This window comes from Triticum aestivum, chromosome 2A (genome assembly GCF_018294505.1).
Source record: "Triticum aestivum cultivar Chinese Spring chromosome 2A, IWGSC CS RefSeq v2.1, whole genome shotgun sequence".
NCBI lineage: Eukaryota > Viridiplantae > Streptophyta > Magnoliopsida > Poales > Poaceae > Triticum > Triticum aestivum.
The window spans coordinates 29,688,277-29,713,760 of NC_057797.1; the positions used below are offsets into that span (position 1 = coordinate 29,688,277).

Below are 25,484 nucleotides of genomic sequence, written 5' to 3' on the forward strand. Positions count from 1 at the left end.
ACTTTAAACAATGCTGTACCCCCAAAAGTCTCGGAGGCCTCGGGATCAAAGAGTTAACTTGTTATAGCCGAGCCTTGAGACTCAGATGGTGCTGGTTTGAATGGGACAACATCGACAGACCTTGGAAAGGCACCCAAATCCCTTGTGACACAGTTGACAGAAGTCTTTTCGCGGCCTGCACCAAGATCTCCTTGGGAAATGGAAAAAAGATCAACTTTTGGAAGGACAGGTGGATGCATGGAATTGCACCTATTGCACTGGCACCCGAAGTTGCAAAACTGGCATGGAAGAAGAATCTCAAGGTCGCTGATGCTCTGACAAACAACCTTTGGATGAAGGGGTTACATAGGATGAACAACGAAGAGCAAGTGCAGCAATTTGTTTCCTTATGGGAGAAGATCCAGGAAGTGCAGTTGTCTCATGACGATGATGGCATCACGTGGATCCTTAACTCCAAAGGAATTTACACGGCTAAAGATGCCTATGAAGCCCAATTCTTGGGACGAATTAGGCAGCCACTCCTAGAGAAAGCATGGAAAGTGAAGGCTGAAAACAAGATCAAATTCTACCTTTGGTTACTGCTCCAGAACCGTAACTGGACCGCGGACAGGTTATCCACCAGGGGCTGGCCTTGCAACCCGACCTGCCCTTTCTGCGACCAGGCCCCAGAGACAGCAATTCACATCCTTCTGGGATGCCCCTACTCTAAAGAAGTCTGGAACATGTCTGGGCCCATCCACCCCCAGATGACGGACGTGGCCCTCTCCTCCAATTCCGTCAAATGTTGGTGGCGCAAGCTGCACCTGATCGCTCCAAAAGAAATTGGTAAGGAGCAGATTGCTTTTGCTGCATATGTGGCTTGGCATCACTGGAATGAAAGAAACAGGAGGGTGTTCCAATGCAAAATGCTACTGCCGCATCAAGTTTTCATGCTGGTGACCGAGGATTTTAGACTCTGCAAAGAGGCATTCAGAGAGTAGTCCGTAGTTGTGGCCACTGCTCAGCCTCCCGATGTTCAGTGGCCTAGGCTCTCCTCTCCCTTCTCTCTACGCTCTTCTGTAATCTCTAAAATGTACAGTTTTTTCCCTCTTCTATAATGCAATGACAGAGCTCCTGTCGGTTCGGGTCAAAAATCTCTAGCAATAATTGTTAACATCAAACTAAGATATATTCTCAACCACAGATTGTATGGAGGAGCACAACCATACTAGTGCTAAAACTGCTGATTGCAGTATTAGCTCATCAATGGCATAATTGTGAGAAGGTAAATATCATACGTACGGTGTTTCTGCATTGGCTCAAGTATAAGTACAGTAATGATCTCCAATAGTCGACCGCCGGGCCGTTCAGACCATCCCATTTGCATCCCTTGTCGGTTCCAAAACTCCGTAGCTGATCAAAATAGAACACCCATTTGCCGGTACTAAGTTTGTAAATTCAGTATATCCATTTATATATCTTTGTATCATGGAGTAGTGAGGAACCCTGACGAATTAAGAACAGATTGCTTGGAGGAGCACAACCACAACATACGTTCCTGTCTGCAATAATATAAGAATGCAGAATGCTGAAATGGTAAATAACATCCGGACACACTTAGTATAGGTAAATATACACAGTTTGTGATAGATTGTTTTTCTCAGGTATGCATATGGATAGCAAACTTACATCAACCCTTACAAGTACATAATGACGAAATTGCTCTCAAAGAATGACAGTATTTGACAACTATTATCTGACATAGTTGTCGTTCATCCTAACAATAATATTCAATGAACCAAAGGAAAACAGATACATAACAGACACAAGCACGCACACAACTTTGCCGGAAATTAGAAAACAAACATGCATACAAGCATGGGGATTAAAGGTGATACCATGACAGGTACGCATATTGTTTCCTCATGAATGGCATGTTCTTTAATAGCAGAGGTCTTGGTGACTTGGCTAAACATCTATTCATTGCGGAATGTAATAGGGATTACAATTTAGATTTTTTGGCTTTATCTGAAACGGGAAGACGTGATTTCTCAGTAAGTCTGCTTAACCGCCTTTCTGGTGGGATAGATTATAACTGGATTTCACGACCACCTCGAGGTCGTTCTGGGGGCATTTTACTCGGCGTTAACACAGAGACTATGGATGTTTTGGCTAGTTCGGAAGGCGAGTTTCATATTAAACTCCATATCCGAAACAAAGCTGACAACTTCACATGGACCCTCGTCGCCGTGTATGGGGCAGCCCAGGATGAACTCAAGGCCGTTTTTCTCCGTGAACTGGTTAATCTAGCGAAAGATAATCCCTACCCCATTTTTATTGGTGGGGATTTTAATTTGCTACGATTTCCAAGCGAGAAAAGCTAAGGTAGGTTTGATAATCACTGGCCTTTCCTTTTCAACGCTGTCATAGACAGTCTAGATTTGCGAGAGGTTTCAATGATTGGAAGACAGTTCACTTGGGCGAACAGTCTTCCGGAGCCGACATATGAGAAACTAGATCGCGTTTTAATGGATACCGACTGGGAATCCAAATTCCCTATGGTTTCTATTCGCGCTCTTCCTCGTATAGAGGCTATCTCAGACCATGCACCCATCCTCTTAACCACTGGATCTCCACGTCCACAACACCGACGCAAGTTCAAGTTTGAACTAGGTTGGTTACATCGAGATGGATTCTATGATATGGTCAAGGAGGTGTGGGATAAACCGGTTGCCGAGCCTACCCCAATACACAAATGGAACAACAAAATGCGTGCATTACGTAAGTTCCTTCGTGGTTGGGCTAGGCACACTGCGGGTATCCTCAAAAAGGAGAAGCTTCGTCTTTCATCCATTATTGATGATTTAGAAGCTTTGGCAGAGATTAGAGCTCTCTCTGACCTCGAATTAGAGATCAAGAGTCAATCGAATGCCAAGTTAGCTCGCATGTTGCGCGAGGAGGAACTCAAGTGGTACCAACATTCAAAATCTCAGTTTATCCTCAAAGGTGATTCGAATACGAGATATTTCCATGGTGTCGCCAATGGTAGACACCGGAAGAAACTTATTCATTCCCTACAACAGGAGGAGGGCATGATTGAAGGGCATGAGCAACTTAAGTCTTATATCACTAGTTATTATAAAAATCTATTCGGGACTCCTCAGGAAGGAAACTTCTCGATGGATGAGTCTCGAACAGATGACATCCCCCAGGTTTCTGATGCGGAAAATAGCCTTCTAACAGCTCCATTTTCTGAGGAGGAAGTTAGAAAGGCAGTTTTCCTAATGGAGCATAACAAAGCACCGGGTCCAGATGGTTTTCCCGCTGAGTTCTACCAGAACTTTTGGGAGGTCATCAAACATGATCTCCTACTCTTGTTTGGCTGCCTTCATGTTGGTCAACTAGAGTTGTTTCGCTTAAACTTCGGTGAAATTATTTTAATACCTAAGGTTAATGAGGCTGAAAGGATACAACAATATCGTCCAATATGCCTCCTTAATGTTAGCTTTAAAATCTTCACTAAGGTAGCGACTATTAGGCTCAATTCGGTTGCTGAACATGTGGTTCGTCCTTCTCAAACTGCTTTTATGCAAGGCAGGAACATCCTAGATGGGGTTGTTGTCCTTCACGAAACAGTTCATGAATTGCATCAAAAAAAACTGAATGGGGTAGTTCTTAAAATTGACTTTGAAAAGGCTTATGACAAAGTCAAGTGGTCTTTTCTTCAACAGACTCTCAGAATGAAAGGATTTTCTGCAGAGTGGCGCGCAATGATCCATAGTTTTGTGGCTGGAGGTAGTGTTGCCATTAAAGTCAATGATGACGTTGGCAACTATTTCCAACCAAAGAAAGGATTGCGACAAGGTGACTCAATATCGCCCATGCTATTCAATATAGTGGCGGATATGTTAGCGGTCATGATTGAGCGTGCCAAGGTTGATGGCCAAATTGATGGGGTAGTGAATCATCTAGTGGATGGTGGTCTTTCTATCCTTCAATATGCCGATGATACGATTCTCTTTATGGATCATGACCTCGAGAAAGCAAGAAATCTGAAATTAATTTTATCAGCATTCGAGCAACTCTCAGGGCTTAAGATAAATTTCCATAAAAGTGAATTGTTTTGTTTTGGCGAGGCTCAAGACGAGGCCCATCTGTATGCCGACCTGTTCGGATGCGGGTTGGGCCAGTTTCCGATCACTTATTTGGGTATACCGATACATTATCGAAGACTCACAAATGCTGAATGGAAACACGTCGAGGAGAGACTACAAAAAGGCTTAGCAGTTGGAAAGGTAAACTGCTATCTCTGGGTGGGAGGTTGGTCCTCATAAATTCAGTACTAAGTAACATGGTACTGTATATGATTTCCTTCTTCCAATTGCCGAAAGGAGTTTTACATAGATTGGATTACTTCCGATCAAGATTCTTTTGGCAAGGAGATAGCGAGAGAAAGAAATATCGGCTGGCTAAATGGAGTGTGGTTTGCCGTCCCAAGGACCAAGGCGGGTTGGGAATTCATGACCTTGAGGTTAAGAATAGAGCCCTCCTTGGCAAATGGTTATTTAAGTTGTTGACCGAAGATGGTGTATGGCAAACCCTCCTTAGGAGAAAATATGTGGGTTCAAAGGCGATATCCCAGGTATACTGGAAGCCTGGGGACTCTCATTTTTGGGCGGGATTAATGGCAACGAAGAAATATTTCTTCCGCTATGGGTCCTTCTCAATTAAGAATGGCTCAGAAATTAGATTCTGGGAGGATAAGTGGTTAGGTAATGCTACTCTCCGGGAACAATATCCAGCTCTATACAATATTGTACGTCACAAGGGTGATACTATTGCCAAGGTTTTGGAATCATTTCCGCCCAATGTGACGTTCAGAAGGGATTTAATTGGACCTAGACTTCAATCGTGGAACATATTACTTCAACGATTATCCACGGTACAGTTGTCACAGGGGTCCGATTTATTTCGTTGGAACCTACATGGGAATGGGCAATTCTCAGTGGAATCTATGTATAGAGCTTTGATCCAGTCTGACGTGCCAGTTGATATTAATAAGAAGATCTGGAAGATGAAGATACCTCTTAAGAATAAAATCTTTGCATGGTATCTTCGTCGCGGAGTCATTCTTACTGAAGATAACCTTATTAAGAGAAATTGGCATGGAAGTACGCAATGTGTATTTTGTCCGCATGATGAGACAATAAAACATTTGTTCTTCCAATGTAAATTGGCTCGTTCTATATGGTCAGTCATCCAAATAGCTTCTGGCTTGTACCCTCCTTGTAGTGTTGCTAATATATTTGGCAATTGGTTACATGGGATTGATCACAAGTTCGGAAGTCTACTTAGGGTGGGAGCGCTTGCCGTGATTTGGTCGCTTTGGCTACGTAGAAATGATAAGATTTTTAACGATAAAAGTACTTCGCTTATGCAGGTTATCTACAGATGTACTGGGACGCTTCGTTTATGGTCCTCTCTACAACGAGTGGAGAATCGAGACCTGTTTACGGAGGTGTGTACACGATTGGAGGTTACGGCGAGGGATACTTTTATCCAACATGGGTGGCAGCATGATCTTAGGATTGGGCCACCGACGGTTTAGGCGCTATACAAATATACTTTCTTTGTATTTCGCCTTCCTTTTTTATTTTTATTTTTCGCTTGTTGTGAGGACATTGTTGACTGTGTGCATCTCAGTTATGCAGAGGCCGGGTGTTACTTAAACCTTTTAAGTAATAAAGCGCCCCTTTTCAAAAAAAAAAAAAGGTACGCATATGGACAGCATGACAAAGACAAATAGGCCAGCAGTTCCGGGAAGCAGTGATGAATGGATGGAGATGCGGATCGAGGATGGAGAGTGAAATCCTTGCAAGCCTTCCCTCAGCCAGCTAGTGTCGATTCTTGATCTTCAAGCAGCGGGGGATTGGTGGAAACCATGCATCATCATCCTCTTCTGCTGTGATTGTTTCTTTCGCTGGGACAGGTTGATTGTGGTCGCTTCTTGTGTGTAAGAACAGGTTGCGCTTTATGTGCTGCAATGTCTTTTCTCACCTGATGAGGGACATGGTCACCAACGCACTCAAATCTCGGAAGGGTTTTAATGCCAGAGAAAGACTACATCTCGACGAAGGACCAAACAATTTTTTCAACCTTAGGAGCAGACTCCTTGGTGAAGCTGATGCTGCTGACGGTAGGGTACTCAACAATAAGAAGTCAAATTTTGGGAACACTCATCTTTGTTGAAGGGTATATGACTTTGGTCGTAAGACTAGTCTGAGAGCTCTAGGCAGCACAGGTTTCCTACCTTGGCAAGGATTTGTAGATCTCCCTGCTTCAGTTGAGTATCACGAAGAGTCAAATAATGAAAGAAGCAACTTGCCCTCCTTCAACTAGGTACACTAATTCAGTAGTAAAATCATTGTGAAATGTAAATTCTGATAGGACCAAAAACTGTCATTGTGGTTATGCTTGTGTGATTAGAGTTCAGGTGTTGCTTCCTCATACAAGTGCGAAGTTATCTCCATAGATACATGGAACAATTTTTAGATGCGCATATTCAGTATTCTTCTAATATCTCATTTTGCATATACTCGGCTCGGAAGTGCAGTGATATTGAATGATTCAAACATGTCCCGTAGCAACAAATTAATCAATTCTCTAGAAATGAAGCCCTTTTATAAGGGTGTCAACACCCTTTTCATCGATCACACCATCTGGTTTTCATAATACCAATGCTAAATTGATGAGGGCACATCAGAAACTCATGGCTCATATGAGCCAGTCAACTTGTAAATGGTAATCGCATGCCTGAAGGCTAAATTTGTATTTCTAAGGTTTGCAAAACATGACAATCTGTTTGATACTAATTTACTAGTATAGCACCACAAGGAAGAAACATATTCATCGCCTGCTTGGACAACCTGAGATTTTTTTTTTAAACGAGGCAAAATATTTGCCATTTTCATTGATTAAGGAGAAGAGAATTGCCCGGTTAATTGACGGAATACCAGGCTAAAACCGATACAACCCAACCCACATGACATGGGCACCACCGGCCATCCTGGCCACCGACATGGGACGCAACCCCGACGGCACATGCCACCAGATGGCCACACGCGCAAGCAACCGACAGCTCCGACTGATTTGATTTACATCCTGAGATTTGATTTACATCTCTGCGGAATCAGCCACACTCTTTTTGATCAGGCGGTTAGCGATTAAAAAGGCCACCTACATTTCCCATAAATGAAAATCTCTCTTTGGTTTTATTACGTACTTCCAAATCTAAGCCCTGTGACTCCGTGACTGATGATAGGTTTTATTTTTTTGGCACGAACCACTCAGTTCGTTCTGAATTACAAATAGTTTGCAGAAGCACAAAGACATACACTTCTAATTATGCTTATAAATCTATTTTCAAAGGTTCCACTAGGAGGGTCCACACCGAACAAACACAGTGGAGTTGTGATCGACACAGCCGAATTCACGCATTCAGAGCACGACATATATACAATCTCTAGCAAGAATTGTTAACATTAAACTAAGATAGATTTCGCTGTCACGAGCCATTCAACTGATTCGCAATCACAGATTGCATGGAAGACAAGGAGCACAACCATACCAGTGCTGATTGCAATATTAGCACATCAGTTGTAGAATTTTGAGAAGGTGAATATCATACATACAATGTTTTCACACTGACTCGAGTATAATCACCGTTACTATCTCCAATAGTTGACCACCGGGCTGATTAGACCAGACATTCATCTCCACAAGAGCAGTACATATTTATTAGTACTAGACTACTGGTAGTAGTAAGTTTCATTCAAAAGATGTTCTCGGATTTCAAAAAATGTTCATGCATTTAAAAATATATTCCCAGATGCCCAAAAATATTCACGAATTAGGAAAATGTTCTTGGATTTCAAAAAAAATTGATTTCCAAACAAACTTTCATGATTTTGAAAAATGTTGACAGATTTCACAAAATGTTCCAATTTTTCTAATCACGAATTTTAAAAGATTTATCGGATTTCAAAAAATGTCCCAAATCTCGAAAACAAATCATGAATTTGAGTTTCCTTCATGGATTTCAATATATGTTCTGAATTTTCAAAAAATATTCACACATTTGAAAATATATTACTAATGAAATTTAAAATGGGAAAAAAACTAAGAAAAAGGAAATAAAAAAAATTACAAAGTAACTATCACAACTAAAAATTACAATAAACCTCTTGGAAACATGTTTTTCATTGTGTTAATGTTTGCTTGATATTTTTTTTGAGAAAAGTTTGCTTGATGAAATACCACGAAGGCTTGCTACTTGTTCACCTGCACAAAACAGGCCTAGGCAGTCTAGGCGAGCAGCAGCATAGGGCGCCTCTGGGCCTGAACTGGAGGGCCCATTTCCCTACCTTCGGGTCCATTTCAGAGTGAAAGAGAGATAGAGCTTAACTCAGTAGCCACAATCGTAAACTTGGACGGCCCCGGCGTGAGCGCCACTCCCCTCCCCTCTCCCGCCGAGCGCCACTCCGGCACCGGCGTCCACCGCGCCCTGCGCTCACGCCGCGCGTCACTCCGACCGCGACGGCCACCTCTCCTCTCCTTCCTCTATGCCCGTGCTCACGCCGCTCCCGCGCCATGGCCTCGAGTCCGAGATCTGTGACCTCCACCTTCAGGCCACCTGTTGAGCGATCGGTGGTCTCGGGGTTGGGGATCTCCTCGGAGTCGGAGGGCTCGGAGGTCCGTGGCCCGCGAGCGGAGGCGGAGACGCAGCCTGTTCCCGCGCCGCCTTCGGCGCCATGGGTGCAGCCGCCCCCCTCAAAGAAGGAGCTTTGGAGGAAGCTCCATGCCTTGGGCGAGCAGAGCAGTGATCCGGGATGCGCTTCGGGCAGGCCGGCGGTGTCGCCGGAGATGAGGGGCAAGTGTTTCCGTTGCTTGGAGAAGGGACACTTCCGGGTCGACTGCATCAACGAGATCGTCTGCTTCCGCTGCGGGCTGCCCGGGCATGGCTCCAGGGATTGCAAGAGGCCCCGTAGCCCGTCTTCGGTGGATGAGCTGAGGCGTGACACGGTGGCCAAGGTGGCTCGCCGTGCCAGCCCTGTGCCCCCTGCAGCGGCACGCGGCACGCCGCCGGTTGCACCACCGCCCCCTCCCCCCCAGCAGCGCACGAGCCAGGATGCGCACCTGGTTTGGCTACCGTTGGCGCCGCTGCGGTTGCAGACTGTCATCGATGCAGAGGAAGACCCCACAGAGATCTGCATCGTGCGTCGTTCACAAACGGTGGAAGATCTTGAGCGCCGCCTCCAGTTCTCCATGGTGGCGTACGTCGGTGGGGCGAGGCCTGTGATCCCTGCGGCGCAAGTTCATGAAGTGCTAGCCGGAAAGCTGGACATCCCGCCCGACCTGGTGTCCGTCCATCGCCATCGACCAAAAGATTTCTTGGTAGTTTTCGCTTCTGCGGAGTTGAGGAACAGAGTTTCTGCATGTCCGATAGTGGCGTTTGAAGGAGACAGGCTGTTTTTTCGGCCGTGGAACCGCCAGTCACAAGCGGTGCACGCCATGTTCGGGTTCAAGGTCTGGCTCGAGATCGAGGGCATTCCTCCCCACGCCTGGGACAGATCGGTGGTGGAAGAGTTGTTGGGTTCGTCTTGCAAAGTGGATTCGGTCGCGCCGGAAACCTGCTCTCGTGCGGACTTGTCCTCGTTCAAGCTGTCAGCATGGACTGCTCACCCTCAGGGAATCCCCACGCTGCGGTGGCTCGTCGTGCCGGAGCCTGGAGAGGAGGCGCCTCCTGCGCTGCTGTAGTACAAGACGTTGATTCATCTCGATGCTGTCAAGGATTTGCGCGAAGCGGGAGAGCCATGGTTTCTTGGCGGCTCGTCGGGCAGCGGGCAGAGTGGTCTTCCTGACGACGACGATTTTGGTGGCCCGGATCACCGCACCACCCGGCTGCCGTGGAGATTTGGTGTGTGCGACATCCGTGCCGGCGATTCTTGCTTCGCCGCCGGTGGCTCCGGTGCCAGTGGCCATGCTCCTAACGGGCAGGGCGCGCGGGTGGCGAGCGCTGGTTGGAGGTTGCCACCGATGGGCCCTGTTGATCCTGTCATCCATGGGGCCCTGCGCGTGACGATAAGGGATAGGATCACCAGAAGACCGTCAGCTTTTAACCGTTTGACCACTTCGGCGGGACCCATGGAAGCATCTCGGGCCATCCTGAGGCAAGTTTCAAATCCCTTGGGCGGCAACCTGGCGGTACATGTTGTCCCGGAGGCCGCAGTTTTGCAATCCCCAATCACAAGGCAAGAAAACTTGGCAATGATTGCGGTGTCTGAATCTGCGCGGGTGGCGACAAGCGCGACAAGGGAGGACCCACCTATCCCAGTTGCATCTGGTGCCGTTGCAACACAGGTGGGGACAGTTTCTAGGACTGCAGTGGAGAGGACAAACACGACGACCGAGATGGCTTTGGTGATCGCGTCGCCTACTGGTGTGAGGGAACAGGAGTTTGAGTCACCATTCAGCAACAAGGCAGAGGTGGAAGCCATGAGAAACGAGACACCTGCCACAGACAAATCTGTTGAGCCTGGGGGGATCGAGGTTCCAATGATTGCCCCCACTATTGATTCGGCGCGCATCGAGGAGGGTAGTGGGTGCGTGGGCGTCCAGCCACGTGCTGCTACATGCACGAAGGAGGCTCAAGGCGACTCGGTGGGAGTGTTGCTGGCACCGGATGTGGTGGGGCCCGGCGAGATTGTCTGCCCCAATGAGAGGTTGTTGCATGATTGCACGCATGCACCAATTGATGGGTTTCATGCAGACCGCGACAAAGGACAGCACACGTCCCCCCTATCGGGGCTACTGTTGCTGAGGAGCAGTTTTCTGCGTCCGTGCAACAGGTGCAGGACAGGCAGGTTGCGATTGTGGCTACTGAGTTAAGCAGTGAGAGAGGAGGCACGGCGGAGAACTTAAATGGCCAAGATGCAATGGCATTCGACAGGCTGAAGATCTTTTGTGCCAACATAGTGAAGAAGCTCGCGCCGCCACTGCTGAAAGAGGTTCAGGCGTCGACGCTCCGACCCGATGCTGAACCATTCACCCCGAAGCACACGACTCGCGCAACAAAGCGCATCGGTACAGCTAGCACTGGTCCGGCCAAGCCTAAACCTGTAGAAAATGTGCTCCTAAAGACGCTGGGTCTAGTCCCCGAGGATATGGTGCCGGATGAGGTGGCAGTTCAAGAGCTCAGGATGTTGTTCGACTCCCCGCTCAGAGAGCAGCACGTTCGGGTGATTGCTGCGCTGTTTGGCAAGACCTTGCCGTCGGCTGCAGAGCTGGAAGGTAGAGAGGGCAGAGCAATCGCTGCGGTCTAGTAGCGGACGCTTGGTCCCGGTGCTGGTGGTGGACATACTTTAGATGGAATACAACCCCGAAATCCTTAGTTGGAACGTGCACGGCCTAAACAATCTGGCGAAGAGAAAGGCGGTGAAGGACTTTGTTGCCACGATGAAAGTTAACCTAGTGTGCTTCCAGGAGACTAAGTTAGATGTAATTGATCACTTTATGTTAACTGAATGTCTAGGCCGGTCTTTTGACAGTTTTGGGTATTTGCCGGCGGTGGAAACTCGTGGAGGGATTCTTCTGGCGTGGGATACCACCATCCTCTCGGTGGATAATGTGCAGTATGACACTAACTTTCTGATGGCTCTTGTGCATGCTAAGGATGGTTCCACATGGTGGATCACTGCGGTGTGTGCCCCTCAAGGTGACGGGCCTAAAACCCAGTTCCTGCAGGAGCTGGCCAATCGGCGATCACTTTGCCCTGGTCCGTGGCTCATTATGGGTGATTTTAACATGATATTGCGCGCGTGTGAGAAGAACAATGCCAACATCAATAGGGCGATGATGTCCAAGTTCGAGTTTCGTCGACGATCATGAACTAAAGGAGCTCTACATGCATGGTCGCATGTACACTTGGTCGAATGAGAGAGATTCACCGACTATGACTAAGATAGACAGAATCCTTGTGTTGGTTGATTGGGATCTGGATCACCCGGACAAGTTGCTTCAAGCGCTTTCTTCGAGTGTCTCGGATCACGCGCCCCTGCACCTAACTACTAGCATGCACTTCTGCCCTAAGAAGAGATTCAGATTTGAACTCTACTGGACTAAGTTAGAGGGCTTTGATGAAGCGATCAAAGATGCTTGGGTGTGCGACGAGACGATCGTTGATCCGTTCAAAAGGCTGGATGCCCTGTTTCGTAATGCGGCTGTTTACCTCCAAGCCTGGGGCCAGCATCGTACTGGGAACATTAAGGTCGTGATGTCTGTTGCAAACTGGGTAATCCTCACACTAGATCAGGTGCAGGAATTCAGGAGGTTATCCTTGGCCGAGCTATGGCTGCGAAGATCGCTCAAGCTAGCACTGCTGGGATTAGCCTCGTTGGAAAGGACCATCGAGAGGCAACGATCTAGAATCAGATGGCTGCGGGAAGGAGATGCCAACACCAAACTTTTTCAGCTGGCAGCTAATGGCAGGCGATCTAAGAACTTGATTCCATACATTGAACATGAGTCGGTGATTGAAACGGATCAGCAGAGGAAGGAACAGATCTTCTTCGATACTTTCCAAAACTTGCTGGGTGTGGCACATCACATGGAGCACTCTTTAGATATGCAAGCCCTTGATATGGAAGCTGCTGATCTTACACAACTAGAAGAGATTTTCACCGAGGCGGAAGTTTGGAAGGTCATTAAGGGCATCCCCCCGGACCGTGCACCGGGACCTGATGGCTTTATTGGTGCATTTCACCAGAAGGCATGGGCGGTGATCAAGCCGGATATCATGGCGGCGATGCTCAAACTATATGTTGGAGATGGCAGGGGATTTGGCAAGATCAACAAGGCACACATAGTGCTCATTCCCAAAAAGGCGGATGCCAAAACGGTTGGAGATTTTCGCCTCATTAGTCTACCTCACAGCTTCTCCAAGCTATTCACCAAAGTGCTTGCTACTAGAGCACGAGCAAGGATGCCTGAGATTGTCAGCGTTAACCAGGCGACGTTCATCAAAGGTCGATGCATCCATGATAACTACCTGTTAGTGCGGCAGGTGGCACGCAAAGTTTTCAAAAGCAAGGAGCATGGACTGTTTCTCAAGCTCGACATCTCTCGCGCGTTTGATTCACTCTCCTGGCCTTTCCTCTTCGAAGTCATGAGAGCTAAAGGCTTTGGACCACGCTAGCTACATTGGGTAGCCACAATTCTTGCCACATCCAGCACCAAGGCTATAGTCAATGGTGTACCTGGACGTACCATCTATCATGCTCAGGGGCTGAGACAAGGAGACCCAATCTCCTCGCTTCTATTCGTGGTGGCCATGGATGCACTCTCGAAACTCTTTGTCAAAGCCTCTGTGTTGGGAGTCATTAGCAACTTGTGTGGAATAACACCTACCCAGAGGCTCTCTCTTTACGCGGATGACGTGGTCTTATTCATTAAGCCTTCGGTGCAAGATTTGACCTTTGTGCGGACTGCACTCGAGCTTTTTGGTGAAGCCGCTGGGCTGCGCATCAACTATAACAAAACCACGGCTGTGCTTATCAGAGGAACGGATGAAGAAAGACAACGTGTGATGGACCTGCTACACTGCGAGATGGGACACTTCCCATGCAAGTACCTGGGCATACAATTGGTGATCCGGAAACTGACTCGGGCTGATTGGCAACCGTTGCTCGACCAAACCAAAAAACTGCTACCAACCTGGCAACGCGGCCTCATGCAGAAACCCGGACGGCTCGTCTTGGTAACACTACTAGGGAAAAGTCTAGCAGTAGCGCGGGTTTTGGGTGTATCAGTAGCGCGGGCGCCCGCGCTACTGATACGACGCCACAGCTAACTTGTAGCAGTAGCGTGTGTTGACACGCGCTACTGCTATACATGGTTAGCTGTAGCGTGCGTTGCAGTACAACGCTACTGCTAATTATCTGTAGTGGGTCTTATACCCCGCGCTACTACTATTACTTTCAAAACCAAAAAAAATATCTCGATCCCGTGCGTGTTGTCAATGGCAGCAGTTGTTCGATCCAGCGATGGTTGGGGTCGCGGGAGGTATGAACGAGCAGCGACAGACCAGATCCGGCGGTGGCTGTTGGAGGAGGGCCTGTTTCCATGGAAGAGCAAGGCAGCGGCGTGGGGCTCCTCTTCCCGACCATGCCAGATATGATCGTCCATGGTGACTACCTGCACGGGCATGGACATGGGATTGCGAGTCAAACCAGAGGGAGAGAGAGAGAGAGAGAGAGAGAGAGAGAGAGAGAGAGAGAGAGAGAGAGAGAGAAAGAAAACCGAGGGAGAGAGGAAGGAGATGGAGGGAGTAGCGGGGCTGGTCACCGGTGGTTAGGTCTCTGGCGTGGTGGCGCGAGGCGGCGGCCTCCTAGACGCCGGTGGAAGACCGACGAGCTCCTAGACGCCGGTGGCACGAGGCGCCATCCTCTTTCGGTGCCATGGAGGAGGAGGGGCGCATGGGCAAGAGGTCAATGTGAGAACGTATGGAGAGAGAGAGGAGGGAGTGGCGAAAGAGAGGAGGGATTTGGGGGAGGGGGAGGACGGGTGGGGAAAAGGTGGTCGGTGCGCATTAGCAGTAGCGCAGTACGTAAAACACGTTGTTGCTAAGAAAGTAGCAGCAGCGCGCTTTCGGTACAAGTGCTACTGCTAACCGGGATCAAAAGTGTGCCCGATTTGAAAATTAGCAGCAGCGACCTCAGAAAAACCACGCTACTGCTACAGCTATAGCAGTAGCACGGCTCGCGGCACCGCGCTGCTGCTAAATGGAGTTGGGTGGGCACTGTCGGTCGATATTTGTAGCAGCACGGGTTACGCCGAGCGCGCTACTGCTAAGCACTTGTCAGTAGCGGGTTTTCCACACCCGCGCTATTGCTAATTAGCAGTAGCGCTCCTTTTTGAGCCGCGCTGCTGCTAAGATTCTGTGTATAGGGTTTTCCCTAGTAGTGTAAAGTTTGTACTCGTGGCGCATCCGATACATCAGCTAATGGTACTTAATGTCCCAGACTGGGTTTTCGAGGAAATTGATAAGTGCTTGAGATCGTTCTTCTGGGCCGGAAAAGAGAAATCTAATGGTGGCCAGTGCCTAGTTGCCTGGGACACGGTTTGCTGTCCGATGATCTTTGGGGGCCTCAGGATCAAGAACATTAGGAATCAAGCTCTAGCCTTGAGAGTAAGATGGGAATGGCTGAGGCGCGTCGATCACGAGAGACCATGGCAAGGTATCGGGATGATGAAAGACAATGAGGCCAGTTTAGTTTTCAACAACATGATCAAAATAGTGGTGGGCAACGGTGAAAATGTCTACTTCTGGAAGGATAGATGGATTCATGGATTTACGATAAGAAAGATTGCTCCATTGATCAGTGCCATGGTTCGGAACCGAGAGAAGAACATGAGGACAGTGCAACAGGTTATTGTGGACAACGCATGGATCCACGACGTTCAGGGTGACCTCTCCATCATGGCCCATATGCAGGTGGCCAATCTTTGTCATGCATTGGCCACAGTTCCTATCATTGCAACTGCACCGGATCAGTTCATTTGGCCGGCCGACGCTTCCGGCTGCTATACTGCCAAATCGGTTTACAACCGGTTATGCCTTGGGCTCATAGCTTCACCCACCGCAAGATGCATTTGGAAAAGTTGGGGCCCCTTAAGCTGCAAGATCTTTGCCTGGCTCATGGTGCAGTATAGGTTGTGGACAAGTGATAGACGCGCGCGTCATGGTCTCCAAGATGAGCCTTCCTCCCGCTTCACATGTCTTCAGGAGATCGATTGTGTGGATCACATTCTTGCCCATTGTGCCTATGCCAGAGAGGTCTGGCATCGATGCTTTGATGCTCTACAGGTTAATGTGCAGGTGCCAAACATGGATGAGAAGTTCACGGATTGGTGGCTGCGGCAAAGAGGAAGATTCTTGAGGAAAGTTCTTCGTGGATTCGACTCCTTCATCTTAGCCACTGCTTGGGCATTGTGGAAACAAAGAAACGCGAGTCTTTAATAGAATTCACCAGCAAAGGACCCCACCAGAGTTAGTTCAAATGGTGTTAGCCAAGATCAAAGAATGGAAGCTTACAGGCATTGGAGCTGGAGGATTAGATTATTTCGTGAGAGAGTAGTCTAGCGGTTAATGGTGTTGCGTGGGTGCCAACTTATAGTGTTCGCATTGGTGGTTGGCTTCTTGTAGTTATGCTTTCCGCCTTCTATAAAAATATGATACGCTATTGGCGTACTCTTGAAAAAAAAAGATAGAAAGATTGCTTTAAAAAAAAATTGCCGGCGACGGAGGCCATGGAAGGCGGCCGTGGATCTGCGCGGCGGTGCGGCGTGCGAGCGGTGGATTGCGCACGGCTGCTAGCGCACCGCGGGGCCCGCGTCCGCATTCCGCAGCGCCCATCCTGTGGGCCCGCTTGCTCGCCGGAGACAGCGCCGCCCTCCGAGGTTCGTAGGCACCTGGGTGCCTGCCCGTCGTTTGGGATGACCCTCTTCCATCTTGGGAACTCGGGAGTGATGTACTAAGCGTACAACACTCTTTGTTAGCTATTCAGTTCATTGATGGTGGCGAGCTGGTTAATCCGCAAATCTCAGTTTTTGTGCCTGCTTGAAGTGCAGAGTTGTGCGTCCTGCCGACAGGCTGTGCTGTTTTTGGGCGATTATTACTTCCTCCGATCCAAATTAATTGGAGTAGTTAACTTGGGTTGCAGTACGATTTGTGATTTCAAGCTGAAAAGGCCAGGTGGTTAATCTTGCTGACTTGTGCGCTTTTGTGAGGACAGAAAAACTCAACCGTCTAAAGAAATCAGCTCAGGGGACTCGAGGCAAGTCTGGCAGAAGCTCTGTGTCTCTAGTAAGCATTTGGAGCAATTCTTCACTCTCTTCTGCACATCGCAGTGACGGGATCTACTTATATTACACTCCAGTTGTTTCTTTTCGGTATCAATTGTTTAATCCATGTTTGATTTCATATTGGTCTCCTTGCCTTTTACTGCATTTCATGGAAGGGCTGATATCTTGTAAATTATCTCAGCAGCCCAACTAAAGAGAGGACCAGAAACTAATCTCACCAACAAGTCAATTTCGAATGCCACTACAACGAATGAGCAGCTCAGGAGCTTGGTCTTGGATCAAAGGGCTAGGGGAGATGAGTTTGCAAGTGTCATATCACATCAGCTTGAAGGTAAAAATGTAGTACGTTCTAAGTCACGGCTCTAGTACAAATAGTTTCAAGGTGTCACAGTATTACCTGATCTGCAAATCCTGGACTGAATAGGAAACTAGAAGTGCTTCAGTGGGGTTTAAAGATAATAAGTCCAAATATTCCAGTCTTAAGGGTTGTTCTGAACTCCCAGGTCCAATATATTTTGCCACTGAGACTTGTAGCTATGTATTTATGTGTCTTCTTTTGATGGCAGCCATCGAAGCTGTCGAGGCTAATATTGAAGCATTAAGGAAAAACAACCTAGACAAAGCTATTATGTGTTACAATAAATTTCTTAGCTTTAAAGTTGTTGCAGAAGAAGGTAATGAGAGGTTCAGTGACATGGTTAATAAGTTAGCTTCATACCTTCACGTGTGGCATTTCCTCTTTCTTAAAGGGGGTACCTTTGTCTTTAATAAAATTGACATCAAAGTCCTGACAATGACTATTCGTTTCGCAAAAAGTTCAATAAAGACGAGTACAGCTGTGAGTTGCAGTTTCTTATCTGAGCAGTCTAATATTCATATTGTTTGAAATTGTAGTCGCTGAAGTTCTCATTCTCCTTAAACAGTAATTCAGTGTATTCCATTCCTTAAAGACACTGAAGAATTGATGAAGAATTTGAACCGAACTAACGATCTCTTCAAGTTTGCCAGAATCATGAGAACAAGATTCCAAGAGGCTACCATCAAAGGTATTCCATGTTTCCTTTCAAAATTGTATCGTGTCCATTTTCTCCAAAATGCAAGTTAATGGAGTTTGGCACTGTCGCCCCCCCCCCCCCCCCCCACAGAGCAATTCTGTCAATATTGCTACAATAGCACTCTCTGTATGTGTTGAGTATTTACCTAAATTTCCAGCAATCTGTTTTCGACATTCCCTTGCTATGGGGGCCATATATGATGCATGACTCATAGCTTAAACATTTTGTCTTATTCTTAATATTTTATTTTGGATCATAGAAATGAATTTGCTTTTTAGTACAACTTATTTATTATTATAGACTTATATTTAGTGAAAATAATTAATAAATTGCTAATATACTTTGTAGTGTGATTTTTTATGATGATAGGAGAATATACATTGAGTTATTGTTTCTCTCAAACGAGCACCCAAGTGCTCCTCATTGTATTAGAACAAGCACCAAGATGTGCAAATCTTACAACCTGAAAAAACAAAACATAAAACAGTAGGAAGCCAAAGGCAAACCAAAGACAAGAAAAAAATACAAAAGGCAAAAAGATGTACTGTACACTACCCTAAAACTTTATAGCATAGGGTCAGGAGGTCACAAATGTTGAGGGCCCGCTGAGTGCCTTGGCTGCGGCAAGCAGCCATAGCTGCACTTCAGTGAGGATGGCATCCACCAGCGATGGAGTGAGAAGTAGCTGAGCACTGGATGCCAAACCTGTCGAGCTTGAGTTATGGTTAAATAGTTAGTTATTTAACCCTAAAGCATAAACCCTATGGGTGGAAATGTACCTACCCTTTTCAGGTGGTTAAAGAATTATACTTTTTTTTGTCAACATCGAACCTTTTGAAGTTAGCGAGTGTAGACATGGAATCTTGCAACTCTTAAGAAATTGTCAGAATGCATATGTCTGTCTGTAAAGCTCATATAATATAGATGTTGTTGGAAGACATATAAGTTTACTTCCGGTGATTTCACAATAAGTTCATTTGCCCCAAAATTAAATCTTGACAAACATAACATCGTTGGTGTGTGTTTTAATCTACTGAGTGTTGAGATGAGCCAAGACCTGTTAATGATATTGACCTTGCTTTGCATGATGGGAGGTGGCAGCAGGCCTTAGGAGCTATAATATCATGGAAACTGGAACTGTACCGTCCTTTTTGTATGGCGTAAACTTCCTACTCCCTCTATCTCATAATATAAGAACGTTTTTGATACTAGACTAGTTCCAAAAACGTTCTTATATTATGGAAGCGGAGGGAGTAATAATCTTGGCAATTTAAAATCACCACATGTGGAGCTGTTGCAGAGCAGTTCATGTTGACGTCTGGTGTAGCAAAGCCCAGCCATGCCTACTGTGCTTCCTCATGAATAGTAAATACCAAACATGATTTATGGAATGCCTAGCTTATGAGCTATATAAATCTTTGTTCTGCACTACATGTGGAGCTGTAAATGTGCTGAATATTCTTTTATCATATTATCTATAGAGTGTTCTACTTGCACTGTCTGCAGGGGTTCATCCCACAAGTTCATTTTGCCCATACACCTCATCCATAACAACTTCATAACCACCGGCTTTGTCCGTTGATACCAGAAGCGAAAGCACCAGCAATCAAAGTCATTCCCAACGAACAGCATCTCCCATAGATGGTAGAACAGACGTGCAAAGCAAAAGAAGATACCTGAAGTAAAGGGTCTGGGCATGGTTCTGAACTGAAGAAACACTCAAACAATACATTCCTCAATGGAATCCTACCATCCTTGCCAGCACAAGAAAATGAATGGGCAGACTAGCTAGGCATACGTTTCCCATCCCACGTTATGCTTTTGTCACGTCATCTCGCCCACCGAGATTGTCCGGCCCTTTCTGTCAGACAGCGCGGATTAGATCATTAGATGCTAGAGCAGACATGCAAAGCAAAAGAGGATGATAATTGATACATGAAGTAAAGGGTTCGGACATGGTCCTAAAATAAAGGAACACTCAAAGAGTACATTCCTGATTGGAATCATTCCATCCTTGCCAGCTCAAGCAAATGAAGGAGTAGAAGACAAACTAGCTAGGCAGCGCTGTATAGATTCTTTTTTCTTTTTGAGAAGAGGCCAGAAAAAGTTTAGGTGCATGCTTGATGACCATAATGCATTGTCATGTGTCCTCTTGGCTATGCTCCTAGCTCCTCCATTCTCTCGGTTGACCCTTTACTTCATGCACAACCAATAATACAATAAGCTAGCTTGCTGGACACACACCGGCAGCAGCTGCGATGGCTGAGCTCGCGTCTGGCGCCGTGAGCTCGCTGCTGGGCCTCCTCCGAAACGAGGCGCTGCTGCTGAGCCGCGTCGGGAGCGACTCGGAGTTCATCAAGGAGGAGATGGAGAGTATGCACAGCTTCCTGGAGCACCTGGCCAGGACAGCGCCTCCCGCTGGTGGCGGTGGGCACGACGAGCAGGTCCACACGTGGATGAAGCAGGTCCGGGACCTGGCCCACGACTGCAGCAACTGCATCGACCTCTACCTCCGGCGTGGTGATCCGGCGGTCTACCGTGCCAGGGCCGGCCGCTGGCGCTATCTCTGGTGGGCTTCCTGGTTGGTGCAGAGGATGGTCGCCCAGCACAACGTGGCCATCCGGCTGCGCGAGCTCAAGGAGCGGGCACGCGACGTCGGCAACCGGCGGCTGTGGTACGGCGTGGAGATCCCACGGAAGGAGGAGGCGGCACCTTTGCCCTCGTCATCGTCTCAAGCTGCTGGCATAGAATACAAGGAGGATGAAGACTATCAGATTCAAGCCGCCAACGGTTCTGATCCCCGTCAAAGAGCTCTAGAACCTCGCCTTGTCGAGGAGTACTGTGCCGAGAAGCTAGTCGAGAAGTTAGCCAACTGGCAGGAATTGCAAGCCAAAACCAACAACCGTATATCCATGGCATCCATTGCCATTGTTGCGCCGGATGATACAAAGGGCGCCGGCACCGTCGCACAGGACTCTTTGAGGTTTGCCACCAAAAACTTTAAGCGCACGGTTTGGGTCAACCTCTCGGCACTGCACTTCCCATGGGATCTTCCACTGTTACCCAGCGAGATCCTCTCCTACATCCTGTATGAGTGTGAGCAGCAGAAACAGCATGAGGATGAGCAGCAGAAACAGCATGAGGATGAGCAGCAGAAACAGCATGAGGATGAGCAGCAGAAAGTCACAGGCGGGCAAGGTGAGGTGAAGCCGAAGATGCCTATTCCTTGGGAAGGTTACAGTTACAAAGCAAGACTCCGGTACGAAATACTGAATATGTTTAATTATGGAGAAATCCGCAAGCAGATTGATGAGATCAGGAACAAGGTTCGAGAAGTTGACAAGGGGGAGATTGGAGGAGTGGATAGAGGGAAGGTTGAAGAAAACAAGTGCTTAGGCATATTCCACCATGCGCTGCGGCTCGTGCTGAACACGCTGGTTCGGCCACTATCCTCAGAGGGGGCTATAGAGGAAACTGCTTCATTGCTGAAAGATCATATGGAAACAGGCGAGTCCAACCCCAAGACCCAGATTCATCTCGATAATAGCCAATATGAAGATATCCTGCGCAAGGTGTTCCCGACAAACAAGCCCCTGCAGTCCCAGCAGATCCAGGAAGCCACCACCAGTAGTGCTACTACACTAAGCGAGGCTCACATCAAAGAAATCATCCACAACCACAAGATTACTCTAGACATCATATTGGGGCTGCTTCCCAAGCCACAGCTACTGGAAGGCACCTCTACCAAGGAACAAGCCATTGATGCTGCTGCTTCTGTCTCCAAGGAGATATCAGGGGAGGCAACAGGTGCTGCTGCTGCTGTTATCAAAGAAACCAAGGAGAAAACGAAGGAGGTATCAGAGGAGGTGACCAGTGCCATTGCTTCTGCTGTCATCGAAGAAACCAAGGAGAAAACGGAGACATCAGGGGAGGTGAGCAGGGATATTGCTGCGGCCGTTGTCAATCAAACCAAGGAGAAACTCAAGGAGCTATCAGCGGAGGTGACCAGTGCTATTGCTGCTGCTGTTATCAAGGAAACCAAGGAGAAAATGAAGGAGATGGACATTACCGGTGCTATTGCTGCTGCTGTCATCGAAGAAGCAAAAGAAAAGATGAAGGGAATAGTATCAGGAGAGGTTGAGGCGACCAGTGATGTTGCTGCTGCTATCACTGAAACCATCAAAGAAACCCTGGAAAAAATGTCGCAGATCCCGTGGAGGATTTGGGGTCTGCTGTACACCAAAGGGATAGTGGATAAGATTAAGCCACGTCTGAAAAATAAGAAGACCCTGATTATCCTCCAAGATGACAAAGACTATGTGTCAGCTGAATCCCGGTGGGAGGAGTCCAGAAATGCTTTGAACCTATTAGGCTGTGCACCTGGCAGTACAGTGATTGTGTCCACAAAGAACAGCGAAAAGGCCAAAGATTTTTGCTATCCACCGGGAGAACCAATAACATGTTCTCTAGTTGGACTCTACCATGACACTGTGCTCCAGCTTACAAAGCCACGGATGATTAATGGAAATGACGGAGACATCCCGGGGATTCTACGTGAAATCTTGGCCAAGTGCCATCCACATGAGTTCTGCATGAAGATCTTTGTGTATGCTCTTTACACTAACCCCAACAGGAGCTATGAAGAACTGTGTAAGCTAAATGAAGATCTGGCTCCCGCCAAGACATTGGGCAGTAAAGCTAAGAATATGATCAAGTTCTCCTACAAAGATCTGCCTAGAGAACACAAGACTTGCTTGTTGTACCTAGCCATCTTTCCTCAAGGCCACAACATCAAGAGATCAACCTTAATAGGACGATGGGTTACGGAGGGGTTGATAACTAAGCAGGACTGGGCCACTGCAGTGCATCATGCGGAGCAATGTTTTGACACCCTGATTAAAAAAGGGCTTATATTGCCTCATGATATTGGTGCTGCAGGAAAGGTCAAGAGCTGCATGGTAGGTGATCAAGTCCATGGGTTTATCACCGAGGTCGCAGAAAAAGAACACATTTTGGATGCACGCCTTTCTGATCTTTGGGCTCGCCACTTCTCCATCTTTAGTGGTCTCCGACTCCGTGCCTCTGATGGCATCGAGAAGTTTGTATACAAGCTCCCCAAATATTCACCACAACTGCCGCTCCTGAAGGTGTTAGATCTGGAAGGCACTCAATGCTTTGACAAAAATCACTACCTCAGGGACATTTGCAACAAGATGTTACTTCTCAAGTATCTGAGCCTAAGAGGAACAAATGTTAGACATCTTCCCAGTGAAATAAACAACCTCCATGAGCTAGAGGTATTGGATATCCGGGAAACTATGGTGCCTGAGCGTGCAACAAGGAATATCCTGCTCCTGAAGCTGAGGCGCTTCTTGGCTAGCCGTGTTGATCCAAATTCAAGACTCAATGATAAGTCGGCACGCTTTCCTGTCCAGATTCCTTTCAAGATTGAGAAAATGGAAAATTTGGAGATATTGTCAAATGTCAGGGCTTCAGGGGATGGCAGTGAGTTGAAAGAGATAAGACATCTATGGCAACTAAGGAAGCTCAATGTGGTTATCGAAGACAGGAACAATCACCTTGAGAAGTTGCTTCGAGCCATCGGAGACCTAAAAGATTGTCTCCAGTCCCTTTCAATCACTATATCCTACAATACCAGAACTAAGAGCACTCTCTCCAACAAAGAGATGCGTGATCTGTTAAGACAAAGTCCCAAGCATCTTGAGAGCCTAAGCATCAATGGAGTCACACAAAGTGGGCAGCTCCTTGAACTGCTGGCCAAAGGTAGTGATGAACTTGCCAAGGTAACTCTGACTGGTACCTTGCTGGAAGAGGGTGATCTGGTGGTCCTTGCCGTGCTTCCCAAATTACACTCCGTCAGACTCCGATCCAATGCATACAATGGGAGAGAGCTCACCTTCAAGAAGGATGTATTTCCACAACTCAAATACTTTCTTGTTGAGGGCTCCAACAAGGCTGTGACTGACATCAAGTTTGAAGATGGAGCAGCTACTGAGCTTGAGAAGATTGTTTTGTCCTCCACCAATATAAGGTTTCTTAGTGGGATCGAGAACCTTCCAAAATTGAAGGAGCTTGAGTTGGAAGGAAACCAGTCCCTACTTTCATTTTCTCAAGACAAAGTATCTCCTGACCAAAGCACCGAGAGTGGATCCGCTGAGCAGAACACAAAGGGCGAAGCTACCTTGTGAGTATGATGTACAAATCCTTGTGATACTCACCTGAAGAAGGGAGATGTACAAATCCTTGGCAAGCAAGAAAACCTGCGCTGCCTAGAGCTCTCAATCAAGTCTTATGATGATGACGAAGGCCATCTAGTCTTCAACAAAGATGAGTTCCCAAATCTTGACCTTCTTATTGTTGAGTGTCCTACCATCAGCAGCATCAGCTTCACTGAGGGATCTGCTCCTAAGATTGAAAAGATTGTTTGGTCCTTCAAGGAGATGAAGTCTCTCCATGGCATTGACAACCTTCCGAGACTGAAGGAGATTGAGTGCAGGGGTGACCAGGTGCCATATCAGGTGAGAAGAGATACTGCAGCGCATAAAGCCCGACCTGTTCTTACACACAAGCCACAACAACAAGACCAAGCAAAAGAAACAAGCACAACAAAAAAGGACGATGATACAAGGTGTGCACCAATCTCCCGCTTCTTGAAGATCAAGAATAAAAAAATTGAAAAGAAAGATGAAGAATCGGCGCTGGTTGACTGAGAAAAGGTTTGCAAGGATTTCACTCTCCATCATCCGCATCACTATCCATTCATATCACTGCTTCCCTGAACTGCTGGCCTGTTTGTCATGCTATCCATGTGCGTGCCTGTCATGGTATCTCCTTCAATCACTTGTGCTTGTGTACATGTTTGTTTTTTAATTTCCATCAGAGTTGTGTGCATGTTTGTGCCTGTTGTGTATGTGTTCTCCTTCAGTTCATTCTGAGCGGAGGAACACTTGTATCAATGACGAAAACTGGTGTGAGGAGTAACAGAAACTGTCACATAATAGTTGTCAAATATTGTCATCCTGTGACGTGTCAAGCGATTTCGTCATTGTGTTCTTGTAAGGGCTGATGTAAGTATGCTATCCATATGCGTACCCAGGGCCGGCCCTGAGGGGGGGCAGCAGGGGCGGCCGCCCCGGGCCCCCGAAATCCAGGGGCCCCTCCCACGGACTCGCAGCTAGCCCATAGCCCAGGCCCCAAGGAGAGAAGCCCACGATGTTTTCTTTCCAAAGAAGTAAACTTGAGTAGTTCGCGATGATTGCGCGGCAGATTCCTTTTTCGCCTAGATTGCGGGTCGCAAGCCCGCGACTCCGGCCGCACGTCCAAGTCGTCCTCACCATCTACCCCAAGTCCCGCCTCCGGTGGATCATTGAAATCCATGACCGATTTGTCGACGTTGTCACACAGCTAGGAGATAGATCCATTCTTGAAAGTCCGATGGTGATAATTTGTCGAGTTTTTAGTTACCTGTTAATTTTGCTTCATGGCGGAGATGGGATCCAAGGGTAAAGG

At 47.3% G+C, this 25,484-nt stretch overlaps 1 protein-coding gene across 1 annotated transcript; it reads left to right on the forward strand.

The window, feature by feature from the left end:
• Positions 1 to 20,212: 20,212 nt before the first annotated feature.
• On the forward strand, positions 20,213 to 24,538 carry LOC123184470 (disease resistance protein RGA4-like). Its single transcript, XM_044596573.1, has one exon. The coding sequence runs from the start codon at positions 20,213 to 20,215 to the stop codon at positions 24,161 to 24,163; it is 3,951 nt and encodes a 1,316-aa protein (XP_044452508.1). The 3' UTR covers positions 24,164 to 24,538.
• The last annotated feature ends 946 nt before the right edge of the window (positions 24,539 to 25,484 follow it).

Bases quoted from the DNA above. Each gene is read 5' to 3' on its own strand.
- LOC123184470 (XM_044596573.1), top strand. From the start codon at position 20,213: ATGGCTGAGCTCGCGTCTGGCGCCGTGAGCTCGCTGCTGGGCCTCCTC.